The 27,726-nt window shown below is 36.8% G+C and overlaps 1 protein-coding gene across 1 annotated transcript; it reads right to left on the bottom strand.

The window, feature by feature from the left end:
• LOC122001466 (small ubiquitin-related modifier 1) lies at positions 1 to 26,899 on the bottom strand. Its single transcript, XM_042556223.1, has 3 exons — positions 26,733 to 26,899; positions 267 to 416; positions 1 to 180 (listed from the first exon to the last, which is right to left on the bottom strand). Exons 1-3 carry the CDS (start codon positions 26,802 to 26,804, stop codon positions 112 to 114), a joined length of 291 nt encoding a protein of 96 aa, XP_042412157.1. The 5' UTR covers positions 26,805 to 26,899; the 3' UTR covers positions 1 to 111.
• Between the last annotated feature and the right edge of the window lie 827 nt (positions 26,900 to 27,726).

Genomic DNA, 27,726 nt, shown 5'->3' with positions numbered 1-27,726 from the left:
AACTACCATCTACCAACTAAAATAGTCTTAAATAGTCAATTCACAGGCAAAGCATCTTGTGGCGATACAACTGATCGATCCATAATTCGTTACAAATACTTGACAGAATCTTTAAACCTCAAGTCCACCCCCTGTTTGGTGCAGCATCGCATCAATCTCGTCCCCTTCTTCCATCTCAAGCTGGAAACAAACAAAACAACAGAAATACAATCTAGATCGCAAACAAACTTAAAAAAAAAATTAAAATTAAAATAATGCTTGGTTACTTCGTCTGGAGTTTGCTCCCCTCGCAGCCGACGGCCATCAAACAGGAAAGCAATAGAATTGATATCCACCGACTGACGATCGCAGTAGGCATTCATTAGCTTCCGCAGCTGAGTGCTGCGCTTGATCCTAAAGAACACCTCATTCCCATCCTACAAAACACAAACAGTAGAAAAATTGTAGCAAAAGGATACGGGCAATAAACCACTCGAACATTTTTAAAAAAAAGACATTTTATTATTTACGGTCTGTTGTAAGATTAATAAGCAAAATTTAAATCATAATATTAGGCATCAATTTCCACAGATACTACTAGAAGATCTGACTGGAAAAATCATTAGGAAGTTCCCTTGACATAGCATTTTACATTATCATTCTGGTGCAAAAGTAAACTGTGCTTTTCAAAAATTACACTCTCAGAACCAATTAATGGCCAGAGCTTAGTTGGACGAATTGAACAGATTGAAGATTAAAATGTGAGGTGTATAGGAAGACCAACAATCGCTCTAGTTGATATAAGAAAACTATAGTTGATATAATTAAAACAGTTTTAAGAAATTTAAACCATACTAATGTAGTATGTAGGATCGAAAAGTGTGATAGAGGGAGGTGAATAGCGCGAGTCGCTTTTTCACTTTTTCTTAAAACACAAGAGAACGCAGCGAATAATAAGTAAAGAGAAACAATCGCTAATATTTTTTATTTTTACTTGGTTCAAAGTCTTTAACGACTTCTACTCTAAGGCATGCACTCGTTGAATGCTTTTATTAGGCAATCCAATAATCGCTCAAATGATTACAAATAATTTATAATTGGGCATACAATTAAAAGCAACAATTATACCAACAATTTAGAATAAAAAGCTTAAGTGCCATCGTCGAAGCAGCATATCGGCGTCGTAAAAATCTTTTCATAATACAAAAGTTGCTTGGAATGAGGTTGACATGGCACCCCTCGGCAAAACTCTATCCGCCAAAGTTTATCTTGACCCAGGCGCATGGGCCACTTCTACGTACCTGGACTCTGACATGTGCCGGCCAACAAGAGCGTGCCACCTCATCTGCTCACTTAGTTGAATGTTTACTCATACGGGCGCCTAGAATCCGAGCGTCTAGACCCTTCTCGAGCACCTGGAAGTCCCTTTTTCGGACAACTTCCAGCTTCGATTTCCTACATCACAATTAGAAAAACATGCATAATATAGATTTGGACAATCTCGAGACTGTCCGATTATGGCTTTGGATTTTGCTGAAATCTTAGGTGGAATCGACGTCTACTGTTCCCTCAACAAGGAACACGTCCTTACCTATTTCTCTCAAAAGAATTTATCTTTTGCCAAACATTCATCCTGACCTATTTGGACTTTTGCTCAGCATCCGATCTTGACTTCGGGACTTCCCACTAGACGTTTGATCCTCGACCGACCTAAACTTCTGCTTGATGTTCGTGACCCCAGGGCTTTTGCCAGATGTCCTAAATTTGCCAAAACTTCTATCCAGTTCACTTGACCAGGACTTCGTGCTCACTCCCCTTGACCAGGACTTCATGTCCAATCCTCTTAACCAGAACTTCTTTGTCTAGCCTCAACTAGGACTTGACTACATACTTAAGTAAGTTTGTTAGATCACAATAACTCTTAACTTTAAACCTTTGCTAATATCAAATTTGATTAGCTTAGTGTTTTCAGCACCAACAATCTTCCCCTTTTTTATTTATGACAACCTAGTTCAAAATTATGTAAAATAAGTAAAAATATCTTCAAGTAAAACATTCTTTTGAAAATGTTTTTAAAGAAAACATTATTTTGATAAACATTTTCAAAGTTAGCAACAATTTTAATGAGTAGAAACATTTTCAAAGTAAGTATTTTATTTATTTGAAAAATATTTTCAAGTTTAGAAAAATGCTCCCCCTTAGTTAATGCCATGCTTTTTTAAACATTTCCAAGTTTTTTTAGAAAAAATGTTTCCCCTTAGTTAAGGCTCATCCCCTACAACCAAGGATTTTTACTTTAACTTTTAACTCAACTCTTCTCTCCCTTTGACATATATCAAAACAAAATTTTCTTAAAAATAAATCAAGTTTTTGAAAAGAAGAATACTTGTCCAACAATTCAAGTATTAATTCTATAGTGTAAGCATGTTTGAAAAAAAAATTATACATTTATCTTCCTTAAAAAAAAATGTCTAACTTTAGTTACTAACTAACTATCAGAAGATAGTAATTTTCGCTTAGTTAGTCAAGCTAAATAAAAATTGTCTAGTTAGGTTTACTTAGAAGGATTACTTAACTTGATCGATGTTAATTGATATTTTTCTGTCCAAATTTTATGTTGATGCACATCAATAAGCATCTGAAAATCCAGGTAAAACCCTAAACATCTTATACCATTCTAAATGTTTTTCAATACATAAATAAGGTATTTCTAGTGTGCTTGTGAGCTGTTGGCTGGCTAAAATTATAGGATCATGTTTTCTCGAAAGAAACCTAGTTTAAGCCAATGTTTTAAAAACAAGGACGCAACCTAGAATTCAATTTTGAAAGTAACTTGAATTTTTGTTTTGAACAAAATAGGTATAAAAAATAAGTTTAAACATAAGTTATAATCACTTCCTATCTTACTTAGCATTTAATAATGAATCATGAGGAATGCGTAAGTCAAAGTCAAACTTAAGTAGAAACCAAAATGTCAATTACAGTCACACATCACAACCAAGTCAGTGTATCTATAAATACAAATCACTATCAAGACATTAAATCTGAAAGTCTACTGAGAAGATGGGCCTGAGCTCCAAGATCTGAGCATATATCAGCTAGAGGTGTATAGTCTACTTCTCTCTAAAATTATATATCTCCTGTCTAAGACCGGTCACAGACTCCTCAAGTCTGGTGGAGGACTCCTCAAGTCTAATAACTCTATCTTCTAGGATAGGAGAGGTTGAAGGTGTAGGTAGGTGGCGATGATCAGCAAGTATATCATGCAGGTCCTCCGCTGCTGAGGTTGGATCTAGGTCAGGCTAAGGCTGGATCTCAGGGTCAGGCTGATGTGGGTCCTCTCTCCTCCATGACATGACTCCATTATCATCTATATGAGCATCAGCTAATGATAGGTTTCTATCTCCTGCTATGTCAAACTCATTTAGGTATCCGAGGTAATATCAATCCCTAAGGATGCCAACAGTGATGTCAGACTGTGGCAATAAGACATAACCCTCCCATAGTGCTAATAATGGCAGAAAATATGATGGCATGGAATATGTGGAGATTGTTATCTAAGTCAAGCCTATGATAAAATGCATAGAGTAGAAATGCATAAAATGGCCGCATCATGGTGGCATCTCCAGTAGTAAGGGGCAAAATGCAAATTACTAAAACTTTATATAGAATGTAGTCCTAAATCCTAAGTGTGACTGATCGAAATTGAGTCACAGTGGGTACCCTCTGTCCCTAAAAAATACAAATACATCATATCTAAGGTAATGTGGGAACAAAGATCACCAAATGATAGATCTCTAAGAGGGTAACATAAGAATGTAGATACTAAGGGTCTGAGTCCAAAATGATCTCTAACGAGAGTAGGTGACCGTCTAATTTCCTTACCCGTCTACTCTAATGTAGGTGAAGTCATCAACTTTAACTAAGTTATTGTATAGTTCGGCAGACATTCCTGTGTTAATCAAGGACTAGAACAATAGACAAGATTTTGCAGCTGGCAATAGTTGATTACCTCAGCTAATGGAATGCATAAAGAAGGTCAGATATCTAGAGGGAAGAGGAATGAATCTAGTAGATAAGAACCTAGACCTATGTTCAAGGGTAGGGAATCTAGGGTACGAGCCTCCATATACTTTCTCTTATTCCTAAAATAAATGTCATTAATTAAGCCTTTTCTTTAAAAAAAAAAACAAAACTTCAATTTTAGAGTATTACCGAGGCATTTTTCGGAAGATTATATAAGAAATGACAACCCTGATTGATTGGCATTGGACTGGGCTTGAGAATGGGGAGAAAAAACCAACTTGATCTTGATTTAGGACACCTGGAGCTGAAGCTTCGGGTGCCTTATATAGGCGAGGTTCAGGCGCTTAGAGACGGATCCAGGCGCCGCGATTTTGATTTTTGCGGGACACCTATAGGCCTATACATGCGCACTAATCCCAAGTCTGTGGGCAATTTTTTGAAACCGTGGGCTACCTGGATTTAATACTCGAGGCGCCTAGATTTAATCCAAGCGCCTGATCCAAGCAAGGTGGCAGTAATTGATTCGGTAAGGTTTTAATTAATTTGAGATTAAGTTTTAATTAATTTACTAAGTTTTAGATTAAATTAAATTAGTTGGTTAGGTTAAATTGATTAAGTAGATTAAGTAAGTTTACTAATTTCATTAGGAATTAATTAAGTTAAATTAATTAAGCATGTTAAGAATTTAAAGGTTTTAATTTGATTAATTAATTTAATTAATAGTATCAATTAAGTTTGATTAAGTAGAAAAGTTAGTTTGATTAAGCGATTCTAGTTGTATTTAATTAAGTTGAAATTAAGTTGATTTCAATTAAGTTTATTTAATTAAATTTAATTGAGTTAATTAATTAAGTTAGATTATGTACATTAATTAATTAGGTTGATTCAATTAAAATAAAATTATTGATGTTAACATCTTACCCATTCTAAGTTTTCTCAGTTTTCAAGCAAAAAATTTTATAAGTATTGTGAGATGTTAATTAATTTAATCTTTATTAATTTAATTTGAAATCTAAGTCAGTCAGTTAAATATACATTTCAAAAATAAACTTTGATGTGTACAATCCATAAGTGCACGGTGGTTGTCAAGTAATAAAAGATATCAAACCCATAAGAATTAGATATAAGCACTAGAAACCAATCACAGCAAATTAGCTAAACTATTGAGATTTGAGAATTTGTGCACTTAAAATAGAGAGAAGTAAAATAGGAAGAAAGAAAGAGCAAGAAGAAAAAAATTGATTGAGAAAACTTAGTCGAGAGAAATATTCTAGGAGTTCGATTTTGTTGTGATGCTAATTGATGTAATTAGAATTACCTATTACTCTTTTTCTATCCTTTTGTGCATATAGGAAGTCTAATTCAATACCAACACTATCCCACAACGGTTGTGACGGAGTGCAACCTCTATTGGTATCTAATGCTACCGAGTATAAGTGGTCACTAATGAAATCTGGTTAAAGGGTTACCCTTACCACCAGAGCCCCAATCAATACATTCACAATGATACACTAAAGACTTAATAACATAGATCTAGAAATAATTCATTAAGTCTAATTCAATACTTGTAAAGAATTATCCTCCCTTTCGAGACGATATTATAGATGTCCGGTTAAAGGGATACCCTTGTCACTAGGGTCCCCTGATCATACGATCTAAAGCATCCCATCCACGGGGTGAACAAATCAATACGATCATTCAATTAAACATAAGATTTAAGCACAAACACACCACACGCATAAGATGAAATTGACAAATTCAATGAGTATGCATTAATCACACATCACAACTACTCCCTTAATCTTAAAATAAAGAGATCTACTCCATGACAAGAGGAAAAGAATCCAAAGACATTGAAATTACAAGCTTAAAACTCAATTTAAAGAAAAGTGGGAGAAAAGCTTATCTAAAACGACGAGAGGTTTTCAGATCCAATCTAAGCTTCCGGAGTCGTAAGAGACGACGAATACAACTTCAGATCTTCAATCGGGGCACAAAAAGGGTATAGATCTAGACCAAGATGAATCTCCCAAGAGGGAGAACCTTACTCCTCTTGAAAAGGAAAAGACTCCCCTTTTATAGAACAAAGCACGACCATGGGCACGATTCGTGTCACGGCCATGCCTTTTGAGTGTGAAGTCATTCGGGTGGAATGGCATAGTCGTACCAATTGGCACGGCCACACCTTGATTTAGCTCTGAATGTTCGGCACAAAGGCACGGCCCGACTCTGCTTCGACTCTAGAAATCTGGCACGGTCGTGAGAAACCACCCGGCCTAGACTTGCTTGTGCTCTGGTGGAGTGGCACGATCGTGGTCTGCATGCCCACAGTGTGGAACCACGACCATGTGGAAACACACAGCTAGGCTCTGCTCTTCTTTAATCTCTCCAAAGCACGTCTTAACTGTTGGATCGCAACGGCCGGCTAGAAGGGAGGTTGAATAGCCTGTAAAAATAAAAACACAATCCTTCTCGACTTTCCTTAAACTAACACTTGCAAAATAAATTAACTAAACAGAACAGAAAGAAGAGGCAAGAGGATTTTTACTTGGTTACAACCGGGGAGGTTATTAATCCAAAGAAAGTGTAACACTAAATACTCCTTCAAGCGGAGAAGTCTCTTACAGCAGTGAAGCGCAAAAACAGCGAAGCTAATCTAAAAATGAAGCGTGCAAGTGTTGGAAATGAATTGCTTGAGTTGATTGTAAAACTTCGGGGCCAAGGTTGTATTTATAGCCTTGGTCGGGGCGCCCCGAAGTGTTCCGGGCGCCTGGGGGGATAAAACTTTATCCCCAACGCACATATCTCGGTTGGACCGAGATCTGGATATAATTTCGATCCGAGCGCCTGGAAGGGTTCCGGGCACCCAGAAGCCCAAAGTCAACAGGAGTTGACTTTTTTGGTCCGGGCCCTCTGCTCCGGGTCCGCTCGCCTTGGTCCGGGTCTTCCACTCCGGTTCCATTCGCTTGGGTGATCTCTACCATCCGGAATAGGGCTCACCCGAACCCAACTTCTAGTCTTCTCGAGCAGGCTTTCGCTCCGGCTTCTCGTCCCTTGGAATCGTCGCGTGCTTCCTTCTCGTCCGCCAGCATACTCATCCGCAGTCTTCGTCCCTCAGTCCCACCCCGTGTCAACCTTCTCGCTAGCTACGTCTCTTGCTCCCCGAGCAGTCTTCCACTCCGGCTTCTCGTCCCTCGGAACCACAGCATGCTTCCTTCTCGTCCGCTAGTGTACTCTTCCGCAGCACCTCGTTCCTCGAACGCACCGCGTGCCGTCATTCTCGCTAGCTGCGTCTTCCGCTCGACTACCTGTGCTCCTAAGCTCCTGCACACTTAGACACAAGGTTAAAAATACACAAGACCTAACTTAACTTGTTGATTACACCAAAACAACCTTGGAGTTCCAACAATCTCCCCCTTTTTGATGTGAGCAACCCAAGTTAAGATAGAGTAAATAGACATAAAAAGTAAACTAACTTTGCAAATAAAGTGCAAAAATATAGAAAATTTAAATTTTGGTCTTCCTCCCCCTAGACTTATACTTTTCCTCCTCCCCCTTTGATTACATAAAAATTGAGGTTCCGGAAAAAATCTAAGGGTTAAAATTTAGAAAATTTTAAAAATAATTTCAATGTTTAAAAATTTCTAAATTAGATAAATTCTAAGTTAGAAAATTTACAAAGAAAATATTAAAAATTTCTAACTCAAATTTTTGAATTTTCTAAATAAAAACTTTAGGTAAGAAAATTTTCTGAGTAAACAATTTTAAACAATAATTTCTAATTTTCAGAATAAATTATAACTTAGGCAAAAATAATTTTTTTTTGAGAATTTTTCTAAGTAAACAAATTTTACGCACGAAAATTTTTCTAAATATAAAAATATTTTAGAAAGATTTCCAAAAAATATTTTAAAAACTTGTTAAAGCACTTATTAAATTTTAATGTTTTATCAGAAAGTTAATTAAACATTTTATTTCAATATTTTGACTTTCAGATCGTGGCGAGACACTAGACTTTTTTAGTTATTGGAGCAATAACCACTACCTTAGACAAAGCCTCATAAAGAAACTGATTGTTTAATTTCCTCACTGAAAGCGCTAAATCCGATTAAAAGTTCAATTTAAACATGACTTTAGAACCCAATAAAGGTTCCAGCCTACTGGATTAACTAAAAATTTCTTAGGAACATACTTTTTTGAAATATTCCTAATTTGTCCCTGGTGATATCTAAAATACCAATTTAAATTATTAAATCTTTTAAAATTTGTATTAGATGAGCATGCATGATTTTTTAAGTTATCTACTTTTAATTTTTCATTTTCTAATTTAATCTATCGAATTCTTCTATTGGGCAAGATTTAGCTAATATTATTTTTAAATTCTTAATTTCTTTTTCTAATTTACAACAATCCTTAGTTAACAATTTAATAAACTTAAATAGTTTATCGGGAGGAAAAGATCGTACCTAATTTATCTTGTCGATCTCGTTGTTCGTTTCTCCCCCTGAATTGCTGCTATCTTCCGACGTGGCTCCCCATTCATCGATGCTCATTTCGGAAGAGCTTGACTCACAGTCGTCATCTTGATGACTTGCCATTAGTGCAAGTCCGGAGAAGGCTTCGACTTTCGATTCGGACGACGTATCGTCCCACGTCACTTTTAATGTGTTGCGTTTTTGAACAGGCTTCTTACGTTTATCCGTGTCCTTATTCCTCAGCTTGGGACAATTGTCCTTGCCGTGTCCTTCGTTGCAATGGTAGCAGCGGATCGTCCTTTTCTTTCTACCTGCAGATGGTTAGTTTTTCTAAAGTTACATAACTTCTTAAATCGCCTTACCATCATTACCATTTCCTCATCGTCAAAAGAGGACTCTGACTGATGTGAACCCAACGAGAGAGATATCTCAAGAACCCACAACGAATTGAAAACAGAAAGAAGGAAGGTCTAAGTCGATAAGATGGATGAAAAGAAACCTCGACCCAATGCTTAGAAAAGCACGAACCTTGGTATAGAAGATGGAAGACGCCACAACCTTGGGATTGAGGTTGATAAGTCTTCGAACGCCACAAGGAGATGCCTTGATAAGGTCAAGTTCAATGAAGAAGCAACAAGCGAGAGCCTCACCGTGTTTTAGATTGAAAAATATATCAAAGATACATGTGTAGTCGTCACCCCCTTTATTTATAGCTATAAGGTGACCAAAAAACCCTAAAAGGCCAAAAGAAAGCCCATTTAGTAAAGGTCCATATAAAAATGAAAAATTGTATGCTAACCTTCAAAAATGTTCTTTTTGCACTAATCAGATAGAGTTTCTTGGTTATATTGTTAGTGCTAAAGGAATAGCGGTTGATGAAGAAAAGGTTAAGGCAATACGTGAATGGCCAACACCAAAAACGATAACTGAGGTACGTAGCTTTCATGGGTTGGCAAGTTTCTACAGAAGGTTTGTTAAAAATTTTAGTTCTATAGCTGCACCCTTGACTGATGTTGTTAAAAAGAATGTTGGGTTTCGTTGGGATAGTGAACAAGTTTCAGCTTTCAACTTACTTAAGGAGAAGCTAAGTTCAGCACCATTACTTGCATTACCTAACTTTGCTAAAACTTTTGAAATTGAGTGTGATGCATCAGGAATAGGTATTGGAGCTGTGCTAATACAAGGAGGTCGACCCCTTGCTTATTTTAGTGAGAAACTCAACGGAACAGCTTTGAACTATCCAACTTATGACAAGGAGATGTATGCATTGGTGAGGGCTTTAGAGACTTAGCAGCATTACTTGTGGCCCAAAGAGTTTGTTATTCACACTGATCATGAATCGTTGAAGCATTTGAAGAGCCAAAGTAAGTTGAATAGACGTCATGCAAAATGGGTAGAATTCATTGAATCATTCCCTTATGTGATCAAGTATAAACAAGGTATGGAAAACATTGTTGCTAATGCTTTGTCTCGAAGGTATACCTTGATCTCTACTTTAAACACTAAATTGTTAGGATTTGAATACATTAAAGATTTATATTCTAATGATTCTGACTTTGGAAATGTGTTTGAAGTTTGTGAACATACTGCATTTGGGAAGTTTTATAGACATGGGGGGTTTCTTTTTAGAGTGAATAGGTTGTGTGTGCCTAATTGTTCATTAAGGGAATTATTAATCCAAGAATCTCATGGTGGGGGACTAATGGGACATTTTGAAGTTAAAAAAACTCTAGAAGTGTTGGTAGAGCATTTCTTTTGGCCACAAATGAAACGGGATGTAGTTAAATTTTGTGAGAAGTGTATTATATGTAGGCAAGCGAAATCTAGATCTTTACCTCATGGACTGTATACACCTTTACCAATTCCTAGTGAACCTTGGGTTGATATTTCCATGGATTTTGTTTTAGGACTACCAAGGTCTAAACGAGGTATGGATTCTATTTTTGTGGTTGTGGACAGATTTTCTAAAATGGCTCATTTTATTCCTTGTAGGAAAACAGATGATGCTAACCATATTGCTGATCTATTTTTTAGGGAGATCGTGCGACTTCATGGAGTACCGAGGAGCATAGTTTCAGATCGTGATGCAAAGTTTCTAAGCTACTTTTGGAAGACATTGTGGGGAAAATTAGAACAAAGCTTTTGTTTTCCACAACTTGTAATCCACAAACAGATGGACAAACTGAGGTAGTAAATCGAACTTTATCTACTTTGTTGAGAGCTATCATTCAAAAGAATTTAAAAGGTTGGGAAGATTGTTTACCACATGTTGAATTTGCTTATAATAGATCTATGCATTCTACTACTAATTTTTCTCCTTTTGAAGTGGTATATGGGTTCAAACCTTTAACTCCTTTAGATTTATCGCCTTTGCCTATCTCTAAGCGTGCCAGTTTAGATGGTACCAGAAAAGCTGAGTTTGTGAGGCAACTGCATGAGAAAGTTCGATTGTAAATTGAAAAGAGGACTGAACAATATGCTGCGCAAGCCAACAAGGGACGAAAGAAAGTGATCTTTGAACCCGGAGATTGGGTTTGGGTTCATATGAGGAAGGAAAGATTTCCAGCTAAACGTCGTACTAAGTTGCATCCACGAGGAGATGGTCCATTTCAAGTCATTGCTCGAATCAATGATAATGCATACAAGCTTGACTTACCAGGTGAGTTTAATGTGAGTGCTACATTTAATGTTTCTGATCTTTCTCCTTTTGATGTAGGTGATCAAGATTCGAGGACGAATCCTTTTGAGGAGAGGGGGAATGATGGAATAAATGAAAGAGAACAAGTTGTGCAACAAGCTAGTGATATGGGTCATGCTCAATCCACTCCAGATATTAATGATGATCCATTATGCATCAATGGAGGACTAATTACAAGGGCTAGGGCTAAAAAGATGAAGGAAGCACTTAATGTACTAATTGAAGATGTGAAGGCCACCAAAGCTACTATTGAAGAAGGTTTGACCAAGAGCAAGTCATCCGGCTTAGTCAACCTAATTCAAGCCTTAGATGAGCTAAATTAGTATTTAAGTCTCATATCTATGTAGTATGGATATGTTGGCTCAATTTGGACTCATTGTTACCTTTATTTGGATTGTAATAATGCCATATGCTTAAAATGACTAAGTAGTCTATATGGGCCTTTACTAAATGGGCTTTCTTTTGGCCTTTTAGGGTTTTTTTACAATTTTTTTTTTTGCCGATTTTTTTTTTTTAAATGTCAACTCTTTTTTTTTTTACCGAAAATAATTTGCTAGCACCAAGACGAATAAAACTCACTAGGATTGAGATGATAATGATAAGCAAATAATTTAGAACAAATTGGCAAAGTTTCAAGCACAAAGAGAAAAGGATAACAAAATCGATTTAGAAAAAACTTGGCTCTAATACCAAATGATGTAAACCCAACGAACGAGATATCTCAAGAACCCACAACGAATTGAAAACAGAAAGAAGGAAGGTCTAAGTCGATAAGATGGATGAAAAGAAACCTCAACCCAATGCTTAGAAAAGCACGAACCTTGGTATAGAAGATGGAAGACGCCACAACCTTGGGATTGAGGTTGATAAGTCTTCGAACGCCACAAGGAGATGCCTTGATAAGTTCAAGTTCAATGAAGAACCAACAAGCGAAAGCCTCACCGTGTTTTAGATTGAAAAATATATCAAAGATACATGTGTGGTCGTCACCCCCTTTATTTATAGCTATAAGGTGACCAAAAAACCCTAAAAGGCCAAAAGAAAGCCCATTTAGTAAAGGCCCATATAGACTACTTAGCCATTTTAAGCATATGGCATTATTACAACCCAAATAAAGGTAACAATGAGTCCAAATTGAGCCAACATATCCATACTACATAGATATGAGACTTAAATACTAATTTAGCTCATCTAAGGCTTGAATTAGGTTGACTAAGCCGGATGACTTGCTCTTGGTCAAACCTTCTTCAATAGTAGCTTTGGCCTTCACATCTTCAATTAGTACATTAAGTGCTTCCTTCATCTATTTAGCCCTAGCCCTAGCCCTTGTAATTGGTCCTCCATTGATGCATAATGGATCATCATTAATATCTGGAGTGGATTGAGCATGACCCATATCACTAGCTTGTTGCACAACTTGTTCTCTTTCATTTATTCCATCACTGACTCAGGTTCGTCTCTCGATATTTTGAGAGCGATGTTGTGCTTGGGCTCCTTCGTACCTGCACATCTTGATTCATGCACTTCAAATGTGGAAAAAAATTCTTCTAATGTAATTTTTTCTAAATCTTTCGAAATATAAAAGACATATACTAGTGATGCCCATTTTGTATTTCTAGGAAATGAATTAAGGGCGTACCTTAGCGAATCTCGATTACTTACCTTTTCTCCGAGATTCGAGAGTCCGGTGATAATTTCCTTAATTCTTGAGAGCAGATGCGCAACTGTCTCGTCTTCCCCAAGTCACAGGCTGGTGAGCTGGTTGCGGAGTAAATCTCATTTTACGAGCTTGGATTCGGACGTTCCTTTGTGTAGCTCAAGGAACTTCTCCCAAAGTTCTTTCGCGGAGTCGTAGTTGCCGATCTGGTTGACTTCTTGTGGCGAAAGAACGGTTAGTAGATGGTACTCTGCTTTGCCGTTTGCCACGTAGTCGGCCTGCTCCTTCTTCGTCCAGTGGTATTTCTCCTTACCTTCCGATGTTGTAAAACCGAATTCCATAATTAACATTAAATCAAAATCGATTTTAAAAAATACCTGCATTCGCTTTTTCCAGCTAGCGAATTCTCCTTCGAACTTCGATGGATAAATGTTTTGTCCGGTCATTATTTCGTTGCTTCGTTCGGCGATTATACCTCCTGAAGCGCCTTGGCTCTGATACCACTTGTTGGATCGCGACGGCCGGCAAGAAGGGGGTTGAATAGCCTGCAAAAATAAAAACAAAACCCTTCTCGACTTTTCTTAAACTAACACTTGCAAAATAAATTAACTAAACAGAATAGAAAGAAGAGGCAAGAGGATTTTTACTTGGTTACAACCGGGGAGGTTGTTAATCCAAGGAAAGTGTAGCACTAAATACTCTTTCAGGCGGAGAAGCCTCTTACAGCAGTGAAGCGCAAAAACAACGAAGCTAATCTAGAAATGAAGCGTACAAGGGTTGGAAATGAATTGTTTGAGTTGATTTAAAGCTTCTGGACCAAGGCTGTATTTATAGCCTTGGTCGGGGCGCCCCGAAGTGTTCCGGACATCCTTAGGGGATAAAACTTTATCCCCAATGCACATATCTCGATTTGACCAAGATTTGGATATAATTTCGATTCAAGCGCCCGGAAGGGTTCCGGGCGCCCCGGACTGTTCCGGGCGCCCGGAAGCCCAAAGTCAACAGGAGTTGACTTTTTCGGTGTGGGCCCTCTGTTCCGGGTCTGCTTGCCTCGGTCTAGGTCTTCCACTCTGGTTTCGTTTGCTTGGGTGATCTCTGCCATCCGGAATAGGGCTCACCTGAATCCAACTTCCAGTCTTTTCGAGCAGGCTTCCGCTCCGGCTTCTCGTCCCTCGGAATCGTCGCGTGCTTCCTTTTCGTCCGCCAACGTACTCATCCGCAGTCTTCGTCCCTCAATTGCACCCCGTGCCGACCTTCTCGCTAGCTGCGTCTCTTACTCCCCGAGCAGTCTTCTGTTGGGGTTGCAAAGTTGCAAACATAGTCCCATATTGAAAACACATGGAAAAGATCATGGGTTTATAAGAGAAAGATATCTCCATTGGTATGAGGCCTTTTGGGTAGAGCCCAAGAGCAAAACCATGAGGGCTTAGGCCCAAAGTGGACAATATCATACCATTGTGGAGATATCTATATTCTTTTCGATCCTACAATTGGTATCAGAGCCCGGACTACCAGAAGGTTTAACCGCCGACTGTGCACAAGAGCTATGGTCTGATTGAGCCATGTGAGTACAATATTAACCTTGAACAAAGAAAGTGGGGTTCATGTTGGGATCAAGAGGACCGGACACAGCGGAAGTCTGGTAGGTCGAGGGACCGAGGGGGAAGTCCAGTCTGCAGCAAGGAAGTCTAGTAGGTCGGGTGAGGGGGACGGGAAGTCTAGTAGGTCGGGTGGACGAGGTGAAGACACAGTAGTCGAGGATCGGACGTGGGAAGCCCATGGTCCTTTGTTTGAGGGGGGGATTGTTGGGGTTGCAAGGTTGCAAACATAGTCCCATATTGAAAACACATGGAAAAGATCATGGGTTTATAAGAGAAAGATATCTCCATTGGTATGAGGCCTTTTGGGTAGAGCCCAAGAGCAAAACCATGAGGGCTTAGGCCCAAAGTAGACAATATCATACCATTGTGAAGATATCTATATTCTTTTCGATCCTACATCTTCCACTCCGGCTTCTCGTCCCTCGGAACCACCGCACGCTTCCTTCTCGTCCGCCGATGTACTCTTCCGCAGCGCCTCGTCCCTCGGACGCACTGCATGCCGTCCTTCTCGCTAGCTGCGTCTTTCACTCGACTACCTGTGCTCCTAAGCTTCTGCACACTTAGACACAAGGTTAAAAATACACAGGACCTAACTTAACTTGTTGATCACACCAAAACAACCTTAGGATTCCAACATTAACATTATTTTCGCTCCGAAAATACATAAAAGCGAACAAAGAGCATACCTCCAACAAAGAGAATAATTATGCTGAAAATATAATAAAGAAGACTGAAATTGCATAGAACATATACAAAAAAAAAACAAGTGAATATGCGTGAAAACATACATAAAAGTATATATAATCTACGCACATCACACCCCGGACTTAAAACCTTTGCTTGTCCTCATACAAAATGCCGCAATCTAGATTCATGTGCTCATATAATACATCATAATCTCTAGTGCATAAATCCAACTCTATCAACTATTTTCATTAGTGAGCATGAACGAAAAGTAACCTAAGTCTAGTCTAAACATAAGTTTTCATGCATAGTGCAATAAGCAACCTAAGCTCTTCAAGTTTCAATCCCTAATCATAGTCAAATCGTTCTCTAAATGAACTCCTTGCGTTCCAGTGATAGACATTTACCTGCCGCACTTGGTTCATATTTCTTAGTCTACCCAAGATCTCAAAGGTATACCAAAATCAAGAGAAACATAACATTTATTTTCCAGTAACATAACTCGGTCTCAAATGGATAATTTGCTAGTTTCCACTTGCGAAACTGTTTTTTATATCCCTTATTTTTTTCCCTTAAAGTAATTACAATGTGCAACATTTAAATTTATCACAAAAATTTTTTGATGCTTTAGATGTAGCACTAACAAATGTAGGGATATTTTAATTTTTCTAAACAAACTTATATGATACGAGCATCATCAGTAACCGAAATGTAGTCTAAGAAATCACCATGGAAACCCAGGTACTAAACAAATTGGATGAATCATGACTATTCTAGAGTTATCTACTATTTAAACTTAAGCAAATTGAAAATAAAATCCTTAAGATCAGGCCAACAGTTAGGGGGGCGTTTGGTTCTTTTCTAGGAATAGGAATCAGAATGGGAATCATTATATTATGGAATGGGAATGGGTATGAGCATGGATATCACTCTTAAAAGCAATGTTTGGTTAGTTACATATTTTCTATCGAAATAAATCAAAATTTCCTTTTTTACTCTTAAAGGAAAATAAGGGAAAAAATTAGATGTGAGAGAAAGATGAATGTGAGAGAAAAATATGATGAAAGAGAATGATGAGAGAGAAAATATGATGAGAGAGAAAGTATGATAAGAAAGAATGAAGAAAGAGAAAGTGTGATGAGAGAAAATGAGAAAAGATAGTGTGATAGGAGAGAGCATGATGAGAGAAGATGAGAGAGAAAATATGATGAGAGAGGATGAACAGAGAGAAAATATAATGAGAAAAAATGAGGAGAGAGAAGTGTTATGAGAGATATTGAGGAGAGAGAAAGTATGGTGAGAGAGGAAATATGATGAGAGAGAAAGTGTGATAACAAAAAAAGAGAACAGTGAGTGTGATGGGAGAGATTGAGGAGAGAGAAAGTACGATGAGAGAGAAAGTGTGTTGAGGAAAAAAAGAGGGAGTGTGACAAGAGAGATTGAGGAGAGAGAAAGTGTGATGAGAGCGAAAGTGTGATAAGAAAAAAAAATAAAAGAAAGTGTGATGGGAGAGATTGAGGAGAGAGAAAGTATGATGAGAGAGAAAGTATGATGAGAAAAAAAGAAGAGAGTGCGATGGAAGAGATTGAGGAGAGAGAAAATATGATGAGAGAGAAAGTATGATGAGAGAGAAAGTATGATGAGAAAAAAGAAGGAAGAGATTGTTATGGATGAAATTGAGGAGAGAGAAAGTGTGTGATAAAATGATGAGAGAGAACAAAGAAAGAGAAGTGATATGAAAAAATAAATAAATAAATTTTGATATTTGATATTAAGGGAGAAAATTTAGTTTTAGGTCAAGGGTATTTTTGAAATAAGGGAATATTTTGATTGATGAAAATAGGGTAGGGAGGTACATGGGAATTAGTTATTACCCAATTTCAAGGATACATTCTCTTATGTGTATTTCTATTTCTATAATCCAAACATTAACAATGACAATCAATGATTCCTATTCTCATTCCCCACTTCTATTCCCCTAAACCAAACGCCCCCTTAAATTTATCTCATTATAATACAATACTTAATTTGTGCTACTAGAGATAGAGAAAAGAAGTTCACCAAACATACTAACACTATATCTCACAACAACATGAATAAAGAAATAAACGTGCTAATAATTTTGCTATTGGACAAGTCAACAGCAAGGTGAAGATTGATATTCTCAAAATCCCACAAAAACAACCAGCAAGAAGAAAACTAAAGAAAAACTACACTCCAGTAAAACTAATCTGAAGACAAGCAAGATGCAACTAAAATGAATTATAATGTAAGGAAAAATAACACTATGTATAACTCCCTAAACTTAAATTTTTCATCGTCCCGATAAAATCAATATGGAGGTGGAGGAGGGTAAGCAAGGCCTCGAGGGGATGGGAAAGGGTAGGAGTGAGGCAAATCTCTATGCCGAGTAGGTCCAGGAGGGAATCTAGGCATTTCAAGCAAATGGCCAATGTACCCATGGTACTGGAAAAAGTAACCACCTGTTGTCTAGTTATGTCCATGTAACGTTTAAAATCTTCCATCTTCTCCTAATCAGTGTCATAATCATGGATAAAATCAGCCACCTGGCCTTGGAAGTTCCTTGTAAACGGGAAATGATCACGTACCTCATGGAATTGATCATCAGATAATTTGAAGTGGCCCTCCAACATTTGTTGCTGACACTTTGCTTAATATGAAGCGGATCCAAAGAAGTATGAAAATCTAAGAAATCGAATATGGAGGGACCCGTGTCATAGGCAAAAGAACGCATAAATGGTTCTGAGTGTCCGGACGGCTGCGGGTGTCTAGATGACGAGGGTTCATGATACTCTAAAGGAATAGAGGCAAATTCAGGAGTCATATTAATAATCACCCAATTGGCGGGGTTGCGATAGAGGTAATGAAAATACATCCCTCTTAGGAAAAACAAAACCGTTCTCATCTAGACATATTATTCTTATGAGTAACTTCCAAATTTAAGGCATGTATCAATATCGATTTTATAATTACTATGAGTAACTTCCAAACCATCAAGTTCGCAATCCAAATTTAAGGCAATCTAGGTTATCATCTCGCTAAAAACAATTGATCCCGAAGTTGCCTTCTCGGACTCTACAAGTGTTTGCAGAAAATAGAACCTAATATTAAAGTCAACTTTATTTAGCATCGCCCAAAATGAATAAAATTCCACTTTCCGAACTACCCCGTCGCTTTCTCCTCTACTAAAGGTTTGTATTTAGCATCGCCCAAAATGAATAAATTCAATTTTATTTAGCATCACCCAAAATGAATAAAGCTCGACCCCATCTCAGATCAAGTCAAAGTTAAATCTATAAAGGGACGACTTTTCCCTCCTAAGGTATATATTTCTTATTCAAAGTTAAATTCAATTTCCTGGGCATGTTATGTGCTTCCACATGATTGGCATACTCCTATAATTGTGTTCATCGTGTTGGTCCCCATAAACTCAAATTTCTTTATTAAGGCATCCATTTTTGTTGACAAAAGACATATTGCATGAACGTCATATTTTTCGGACACCTTAATCGAATTTATAGGAAAAGAGCTTCCGCTTTTTTCTGATGCCCTCTGATGATGATTAACAGCCACACTTTCTATTATTTCTTCGACTTCGTCAAGATTCTAGTTCTTGAGTGCTCCTCCAGTAGCAGAGTGATACCTTCGTATGATAATTGATCTCACTATAGAATGTGTGGATCACTAACCATTTTTCTAAACTATGGTGAGAGCATGATATGAGCATATTTTTAGATCTATCCCACGCTTCATAGAGAGATTCAGTGTCAGAAAGCTCGCAATTAAATTCCTCATATGTGTTGCTTTACTTGGTGGGTAGAACTTATTAAGAAATAGCCGCTCACACTGTTCCCAAGATGTAATACTGCTTGCTGGTAAAGATGTGAGTCATTGTTTTACCCTATCCCTGAAAGAAAAGCCAAATAGTTGTAATCTGATTGCTTTGGCTGGTACTCCATTCATCTTCATTATCCCACAGATTTCATAGAAAACCTCTAGGTGTTGGTAAGGATTCTCGTGTGGTCCTCCCCCAAACTAATGTTGTTGTACCATAGTTATTGATGCAGAGTTTGTCTCAAAATTATTAGCTTCGATAGATGGTCTGATGATGCTAGACCGGAGTCCTCGAGTATAAGGCACTGTATAATACTTTAAAGGTTTGTTTGTCATTTAAAATGTTGCTTGTTCTTCTTGTTGCTTCTATATATTTCTTCTTCTCCAAAAGATTCTATCAATTTCAGGACCAAGGGGCAATAATTCTCATGCAAGATTAGATCTTTGCATACAAGAACAAGATTAAATTCAAAACCAAATTTGCAAAAATTGAAAAATGTAGAAATTAAATTGCAGAAAAGCAGAATGTAGGAATTGGAAACAAAAATCACAATGTAGAAAGGATTTTAAAGGAATAAAAATATAAAAAATGCAAGGTAAATGCAAAACGAGATTTACAGAAAATATTTATAAAAAGGAAAAGAAAACAATGTCATATTAATACCCCTATAGTTTGTACAATTTTGTATGTCTTTTTGTTCTTATATAAGGGAACTAGAGTACTTATCCTCTATTGATTAGGCATTTTTTTTCGTTTTCAATATCATGTTAAATAATTTTGTAAGTCATTGAATACATTATTTCCCTAAGCACTTCCATATCTCTATCGGAATATAATCTAGTCCAACGACTTTTCCATTACATATCCCATTTAAAGCTTGTTCTACTCTAAAGTTTGAATTCTACGATAAAAATTTAAATTTCTATGCTCATTTGACCTACTTAAATTATCTAAGTTAAGTTGGTCATCTAAATCTTCATTAAAAGTTGATGAAAATACATCTTTCACCGTTCTTTTATTTTTCCATCGTTTACTAGTACCCTATTACATTTATCTTTAATATATTTTATTTGGATAAAATCTCTTGTCTTCCTTTCTCTCACTTTAGCTATTCTATAAATGTCTCTTTCCCTTTCTTTTATATCCAATATTAGATAAAATCATTCAAAAGTTTCATTTTGCTTCATTCACTACTTTCTTAGGTTCTTTTTTAGCTATTATATATTTTTTAAGTTTTCCTCGTTCTTACAAATATATAATTCCTTATAAGTTATTCGTTTTTCCTTTACTTCTCTTGTACTTTCTCATTCCACCACCAGGATTCTTTATTTAGTGGTGCATGTCCCTTTAACTCACCGAGTACACTCTTAGTTACTATTGTCAACTTTGATACCATCTTATCTCATGTCGTATTAGAATCACCGTATATTTCACCGAATTCTTGTACTCTTACCTTCTCCTTAAATATATTTTGCTTCTCATCCTTTAACTTCCACCACTTAATTTTAGGAGTCATATATATTTTCTTTCTATTGATATTATATTTGAGGCGTATATCCAACACTATTAACCTATATTAAGTAGTTAAGCTTTCTTCGATGATGACCTTGCAATCTTTACAAATCGTTCTATCCTTCTTTCTAGCCATAAAAAAATCAATTTACAATTTATTATTCCCAAACATGACTAAGTGTTCTCTTTTCTTAAAAAACATATTAGCTAATATAAGATTATATATTATCACAAAATTTAATATAATTTTTTCTTCCTCATTTCTCGTTCCAAACCCATAACCCCCATATACCCTCATATTCCTCATTTTTCACTCCGACATGCTCATTTAGATCGTCTCCTATTAAAATCATTTCATTTAGCAGAATGTTTTGTAATATTTCATTTAAGTCATCCCAAAACCTTTAATTTGATAACTTCATCTAATCCTACTTGCGGTGCATATACGCTAATTATATTCATAATTTTTTCGTCACTATTATCTTAGAGGTTATAATTCTATCCCCTTTTCTAACTACTCCTACAACTTTATCCTTTAACAAACTATTTATATTAATACTCACTCTATTTCTTTTCTTACTCTTTCCTATGTACTATAACTTAAAACCTGAGTTCTTTATCAGTTTTGCCTTCTCACCTACCCATTTTATCTCTTGTACACACAAAATATTAATTTTTCTCATAATCATCGTATCTATTACCTCTATTGATTTACCAATAAATGTTCCTATGTTCCATGTTCCAAATCTTAGATTATTAGTTTTCCTATCATATGTATTCTTATCCAACCTATGGTGTGAGAACTCTTGCCTATTTAACACTACACCCAAGTTCTCATAGAAATATAGCGGTTATTGTTAATACGTTACAGTCGAACCCTACAACGCGAACTCTTGTATATTTAACACTACACCTGAGTTCTGGAGATGTAGCGTTCCTTCCCGAGGCATTACAATCGGACTCTACAACGCGTTCCTTCCGGGGAACGACCTAACATTAACACAGTTTAATAGATCCATTCATTGAATATTTGTCGTAGTTTTAAAGTTGTCTGGCAACCTAACGCAACCCTCCTCCATTATCCGAGCTTGGGACGGACCATGACTAGTTCATCACGGACAAGTTTGACCCGAATATTAGACTTTAGCTAATTTTCGCATCAAACAATTTATTAGATTATACAAGTGTTCAACTATAAGAAAGCATATCTCACTATTTGGGTCGTATGAAACGAATACAGATTTGTGGCTTCTCTCGGACTCGACTTCGGATTCGGATCTAGTTTCAAACTTGGACTCAGTTTCAACCACTTGTTCTCGTGTCAGTAACGCAAGCAAGCTAGCTTAAGCTTGTTCCTCTTCTTCTGAGTTTTCCAATGAAGATTCGTGCCAAGTAGCTTTTAGAGTCTTCTTCCTATGCTTCTTTTCTTCTTTTATGTTTGGACATGCTGATTTAAAGTGTCCCCTCATGTTCCAACCGTAACATATCACTTCTGACTTCCTTTTTAGATTCTGACTTGGTTATGACTGACTTCCTTTGGTTTGGATTGCCTTCTAGATCTCACGTTTGGTAAATCCACTCTTCTTTTTGTATAATCTCCAAACTAGATTAACTAGCTCAATAGTGATCTCGTCGTCGTCTTGGAAATCTAACTCGTCTTCGGACTCGAGCTGGAATCAGGACTTGTGCTTTGGTTCTTTTAACTTAATTTTTTCTGCAAGCAAGGCAATTCCTTTCTTGGACGAAGTAGAGTTGGACTGTTCATGCAATTCAAATTCTGAAAAAAGTTCATCTAACTTAACCTTTAAAAGATCTCTTGAAACTTTATAAACATCTACCATAAATACCCACAAAGTGTTTCTCGGAAATACTTTCAAAGCATACAGAATTATATCTCGATTTTTGACTTGTTATCTAATTACGTGTAATCCATTGAGAATATCTTAAATTCTAGTGTGAAGTTGTTGGTTGATTCTCCATCCTACATTTTGATATTATACAGTTTATTTAAATATAAACCACGCTTACTTATCTTCATGTCGGAGGATTCTTCGTGTAACTCGATCAGCTTCTCCTATAGATCCTTGGCGCTATTGAAAGGACCAACCCGATTCATTTCTTCTTTGGTTGGGCCGCACTAGAGAGTCTGAGTTGCCTTGACATCGAGCTCGATCTTTTTCTTTGATGGTGCGTCCCACTTGTCATAAGAGATGGGCACTCCATCTTCAGTGGGGAATGTGAATCTAGTTTAGATTATAATCTATATTTCCACTATGTCTTCAAGTAGTACTTCATTCTGCCCTTCCAATAGCTGAAGTCCACGTCGGAGAAAAGAGGCGAACGAGCAGTACTGTAGCCTTCTTGATGGGTTATGTAGGAAAGAATATCTCAGAAAAGAAAACAAACAAAAAAATGATGTCAAAATTTCGAGTGGTGTTGTACCAATTTCGAGCACCGAAGAAATTCTCGAATAAAAAAATATCAGAAGGGGTAATTGCACCGATTCTGATTAATTACGAAAAACTAAAAAAAAATGCTCGAAAAGGTGGTTACATCAATTCATAGTGACCCTGTTCTGATACCAATTGAGGATCGAAAAATGCACTAGAGGAGGGTGAATAGCATGAATCACTTTCACTTTTTTTTAAAATACAAGAGAACGTAGTGGAAAATACAGTAAAGAAAAACAATCGCTAACACTTTTGATTTTCACTTGGTTCAAAACCTTTGACGATTTCTACTCTAAGGTCCGCACTCGTTATGTGCTTTCATTGGGCAATCTAATAATCACTCAAATGATTAATAATTTATAATTAAACGTACAATTAAAAGCAACAATTATACCAACAATTTAGAAGAAGCTTAGGCGGCGACGGCAATGGAGAACTTTTCAGAACAACACGCGCAAGTATGAAACTTGCTTGGAATGATGTGTTCAAGATGTTGGTCGAACCCTCTTTTTATAGCCATGTCTGGGCGGCTGAACCGGCCTCGGGCACCCCCATCAAGTTGATGTGGTGTCTCCTCGGCGAAACTCTATCCGCCAAAGTTTATCTTGATCTGAGCGCCTTGATCTGAGCATCTTTAAGGCGCCTGGAATCCGTGCACTTAGATCCTTCCCAAGCTCCTGGAAGATCCTTTTCCGGCCAACTTCCAACTTTGATTTCATGTAGATAGAAAAACATGCATAATATAATTATTTGGCCACTCTCAAGACTGTCCAGTTCTGACTTTGGATTTCGCTAAAATCTTAGGTCGAATCGACGCCTACTGTTCCCTCAACGAGAAACATGTTCTTACCTACTTCTCTCAAGAGAATTTACCTTTTGCCAAACATTCAGTCCTCCTGAGCTGTTTGAACTTTTACTCAACATCCAATCTTGACTTCGAGACTTCCTATTAGACATCCGATCCTCGACCAACCTAGACTTCCGCCTAGTGTTTGTGACTCCCAAAGCTTTTGCCCGATGTCCTCGATCTGCCAAGACTTCTGCCTAGTCCACTCGACTAAGACTTCATGCTCAATCTCCTTAACCAGGACTTCGTGCCCAATCCTCCTAACCTGGACTTCTTTGTCTAGCCTCAACTAGGACGTGTCTGCATACTCAGGTAAGCTTGTTAAATCACAATAACCCTAAAACTTTGAGCATTTGCCAATATCAAAATATATGTTTGATTAGTTTAGTGTTTTCAGCACCAACAACTAATAATACAACATTGTGTAAAATACAAAAGCAAACTCCAAATGGTTGAAGTAATATGGCTTGATGATGATGGTGAATGTCTTAAATGAAAAGAAAAGCAAATCTTGTATCTGTTTTAGTTGTTGTCTGAGATAATTGCAAAAAGAAATGTAATTTAGCAAGAATGTGATAGGTTCAGATTACAGATTGCAAGAATCAGAAAGATCTTGTATCTTGATAAACCTAATGGCAACGTAAGCTAGTCCTATGGCTTTATCCCAAGAGGACATTAACTTACAAGCTTCTAGGGTTGCATGTAATATATTATGAGGTGTCCGTGCTTTCTTATCTTCAATTAGTAAAGTGGGTCAGGAAATGTTCAAAGTGATTATGTCATTTGGTTGCATGCAAATGAAATTATGCCTTGAAAATGGAATTCTAGTGGTTATAGGTATAAGTTAAGGGCAATAAAATGTCCTAAAATATACAGCAACTAATGACTCCACCCTCACCGATCATTTAAATTGAAGGTGATGCAAGCATCTTCAGTTTGTATTGCACATGATCAAAGATGATCGATGATCTGTCATCACAAATGTTTCTGGATAATTGAAGTCTAATCAGACAGCACACCTAGCCCAAAGGATGATTTACACAAACTTAGAATGAAGAGATATCTACAATACACCCGCCAATATAAGGATTTTCAGATTAACACCTAATGTCATATCAGTCAACCCATTGAGCTATAGGATGATATTCACAATTCCATAGGATAAGAGGACAAACATAAAATCAAATAATGCCATTGATAACAAGTGATAGTTCAATTTGAGACAAGGAATGATAACATAGCTGGTAAGATGGAGACAATAGCAAACAACATCTAAACAATTTTGATTAACTAGTGTATCATAAGAGACCTCACCATTGAAATTAATTAATTTGAGGGGTATAAATTGCAGCCAAATTTGGCATACCAAAGACCAAAGTGAGGGCATTCTAGTTTTCTTCAATCAGTTCACAGACTTTGCACATGCATTGAGAAGACCAAAACAACGATGAAGATCAATGCATGCCATGATCTCTCACACTCAAGAGATGAGCACCCAAATAAGAGAATCCTCTCCATCTTAATAAGATTCTGATTCCATTGCATCTAGAGAAGGAGAATTTGGTGGGATGCAATAGGTGATGGCCAACACAGATTGCATGTGATGGAAATAATGACTAAAGAAGGTTTGCAAGGAGAAAGGAAGATGAGGAAGACCAGATCTTAGTTGTGGAATCACATCAAAGAGAAGGTCACATTTGATGATGCAGTTCTGCAGTTGCAACATCTAGAGAAAAAGGTTGTACTGTTCCAACAGAAAAAAAGGTTGTAGTGACAAGATCTGGAGGAAGAGGGGACAGGAAAAGATAAAAGAGGACAGCAGCATTAACCGATGCACTAAGCAGAACTAAACACCTAACAACGATAGGACTCGTAGTTGGTATGAGTATTGAAGTTTGCTTTGCATGGTGTCTTTGGTACATGATTTAAGATATGAGTGGAGGAAGGGGAGATTTGGTGGCAGCTAGAGATATGGTGACAAACAGTATATCTCAGCATTGCAAATGTAGACAGCTGCAGAAGTTTGGGTGGCTTCATCGGCATGGAGGAAGGGTCATAGTTGGAGAGGTTGGCTAGCTGCAGTTTGAGACTGATCTAGTAGAGGGGTGGGACTTGGTCTTGTGCTCAGTGAGGCGACTTGCAGGAGAAGAAATGGAAGGAAGACGATGTCAAAATGGAAAGATGTGACTGCAGTGCCAAAAATAGTGTTTCTAACCAAGGAGCAAAAAAGAGACAACTTTGATACCATGTAAAACAACAAGATGTTGGTTGTATTACTCTGGGATAATCAACCTTGTTTATACATATGTTGAATACAACGAAGCAGGAAAGAAACAAGTGTGAGTAAACTAGCAATTCTACTTATAAATTAAGAGAAGGGAAATACTACATCCAGGACATCTCTCAGATGCTAACAATTTATGAGACTGCGAATGCATGTACAGTTGTATACTATATTTATTACAGATATAACACAATTATTTCGTTTCATGCATCCAATATTTTGCTTGACGAGTTCTGTAGACAATATAAATATGATTGAGTTTAGGTGTTATTTCCGTTTTGGTAAAAAAATGATATGTTGGCCAATTAGCTGAAGAAGAATGCAAATACTTTCACCCTTTATCAAATCTGAAGTATCTGGTAATCTACTCGACTTCGTTTTAGTAAACATGAATCCAACTAAAGAAAGGTCAATAAAACCACTATTTTCCAAATTATCTCGATCAAGCTCAAAAAAAAAAAAAAAAAGAACAAAAATGCTAACTCTAAAACGCAAAACATTCATAAAAGAGAGGGAATTGAGCCAAAATCCATCGATCTAGGATTATACCCTTACCAGCAGTGAAAAAAAAGAGCTTTTACATGAAAGAACAAAGAGGACAATAGATCCAAACCCTACGACACGAAGAATCAGTGATGGAGTAGTAGTGAGAAAAAATCGAACCTGTCCCTTGACCTTAAGATTGATGTGGGCGCCCTGATCGGCCGGCTTCTTCTCCTCCTCCTGTCCCGACATGGCTCTTTCCTCTAGTTCTCTCCGATCAGGCGGTTTTCTAGGGTTGATCTTGTCCAAGACTGAGGTATTTAGTAATTCACGATGATGACTTTTTCGCAGTATTGTTATTTTCGGAATAAATGATAAAATTATGATGATGAAAAATCCTTTTACTTTTAAAGAATATTATTAGAACTAATGCATATTTTACACTTACAAATTTATTAGGGCAACTGTTAAAAAAAAATCTAAAATTGATTATTATCATTTCCCCCTATTTTATAAAAAGTTTCTAAATAGTCTCGATCTCTTAAAAAATAATTAAAATGAATAAATTTACTAGCTGGATCACTTGATCCAATAGAAAATAGAAATTATGAGCATCGTCTATTTACTCTCTTTCGTTATACTTGAATTGTTCAATCTAATAGAAATTATGTATATAGTTACTATCAATGATAAAATTTTATAGTAAAATTGATGATCATAAATTTTTAAAAACAATATTGATGATATATATATACATACATCACAAATTTTCATGTGTTATTACGATTGTAAAACAAATATAAATATTCTATAAATAAACAATTAAATAAAAACTAAATAGGTGTTTCGGAAGTTTGGGGAGGGGCCAAAATGAGGCAGCACGAGTCTCACTTAATTAATGGTCTCAATCCAACAGCAATAGCAGTGATGAGTTCTTCCATTTCTTCTATTAAAGTCATTGAATTCGATCAAGACTAGATTATTTTTTTTTATTATTCTAGATATGCATACCCTTAGATATTTATGACCCAATTAATCCCAAAATGGATGGTCTTTTCTTGATTCACCTATCAAATGAAACTGGAAGTACTTGTGATAGTGCACTTATTACTTGTGATAGTTCACCTATCATGGAGTTTGTTTGTTTATAGGTTATCCCAGAACAACGAAAGGT

The sequence above is a fragment of the Zingiber officinale genome, chromosome 7A (assembly GCF_018446385.1).
Source record: "Zingiber officinale cultivar Zhangliang chromosome 7A, Zo_v1.1, whole genome shotgun sequence".
NCBI classification, from domain to species: domain Eukaryota; kingdom Viridiplantae; phylum Streptophyta; class Magnoliopsida; order Zingiberales; family Zingiberaceae; genus Zingiber; species Zingiber officinale.
This window is presented reverse-complemented; position numbering and strand designations above follow the sequence as displayed.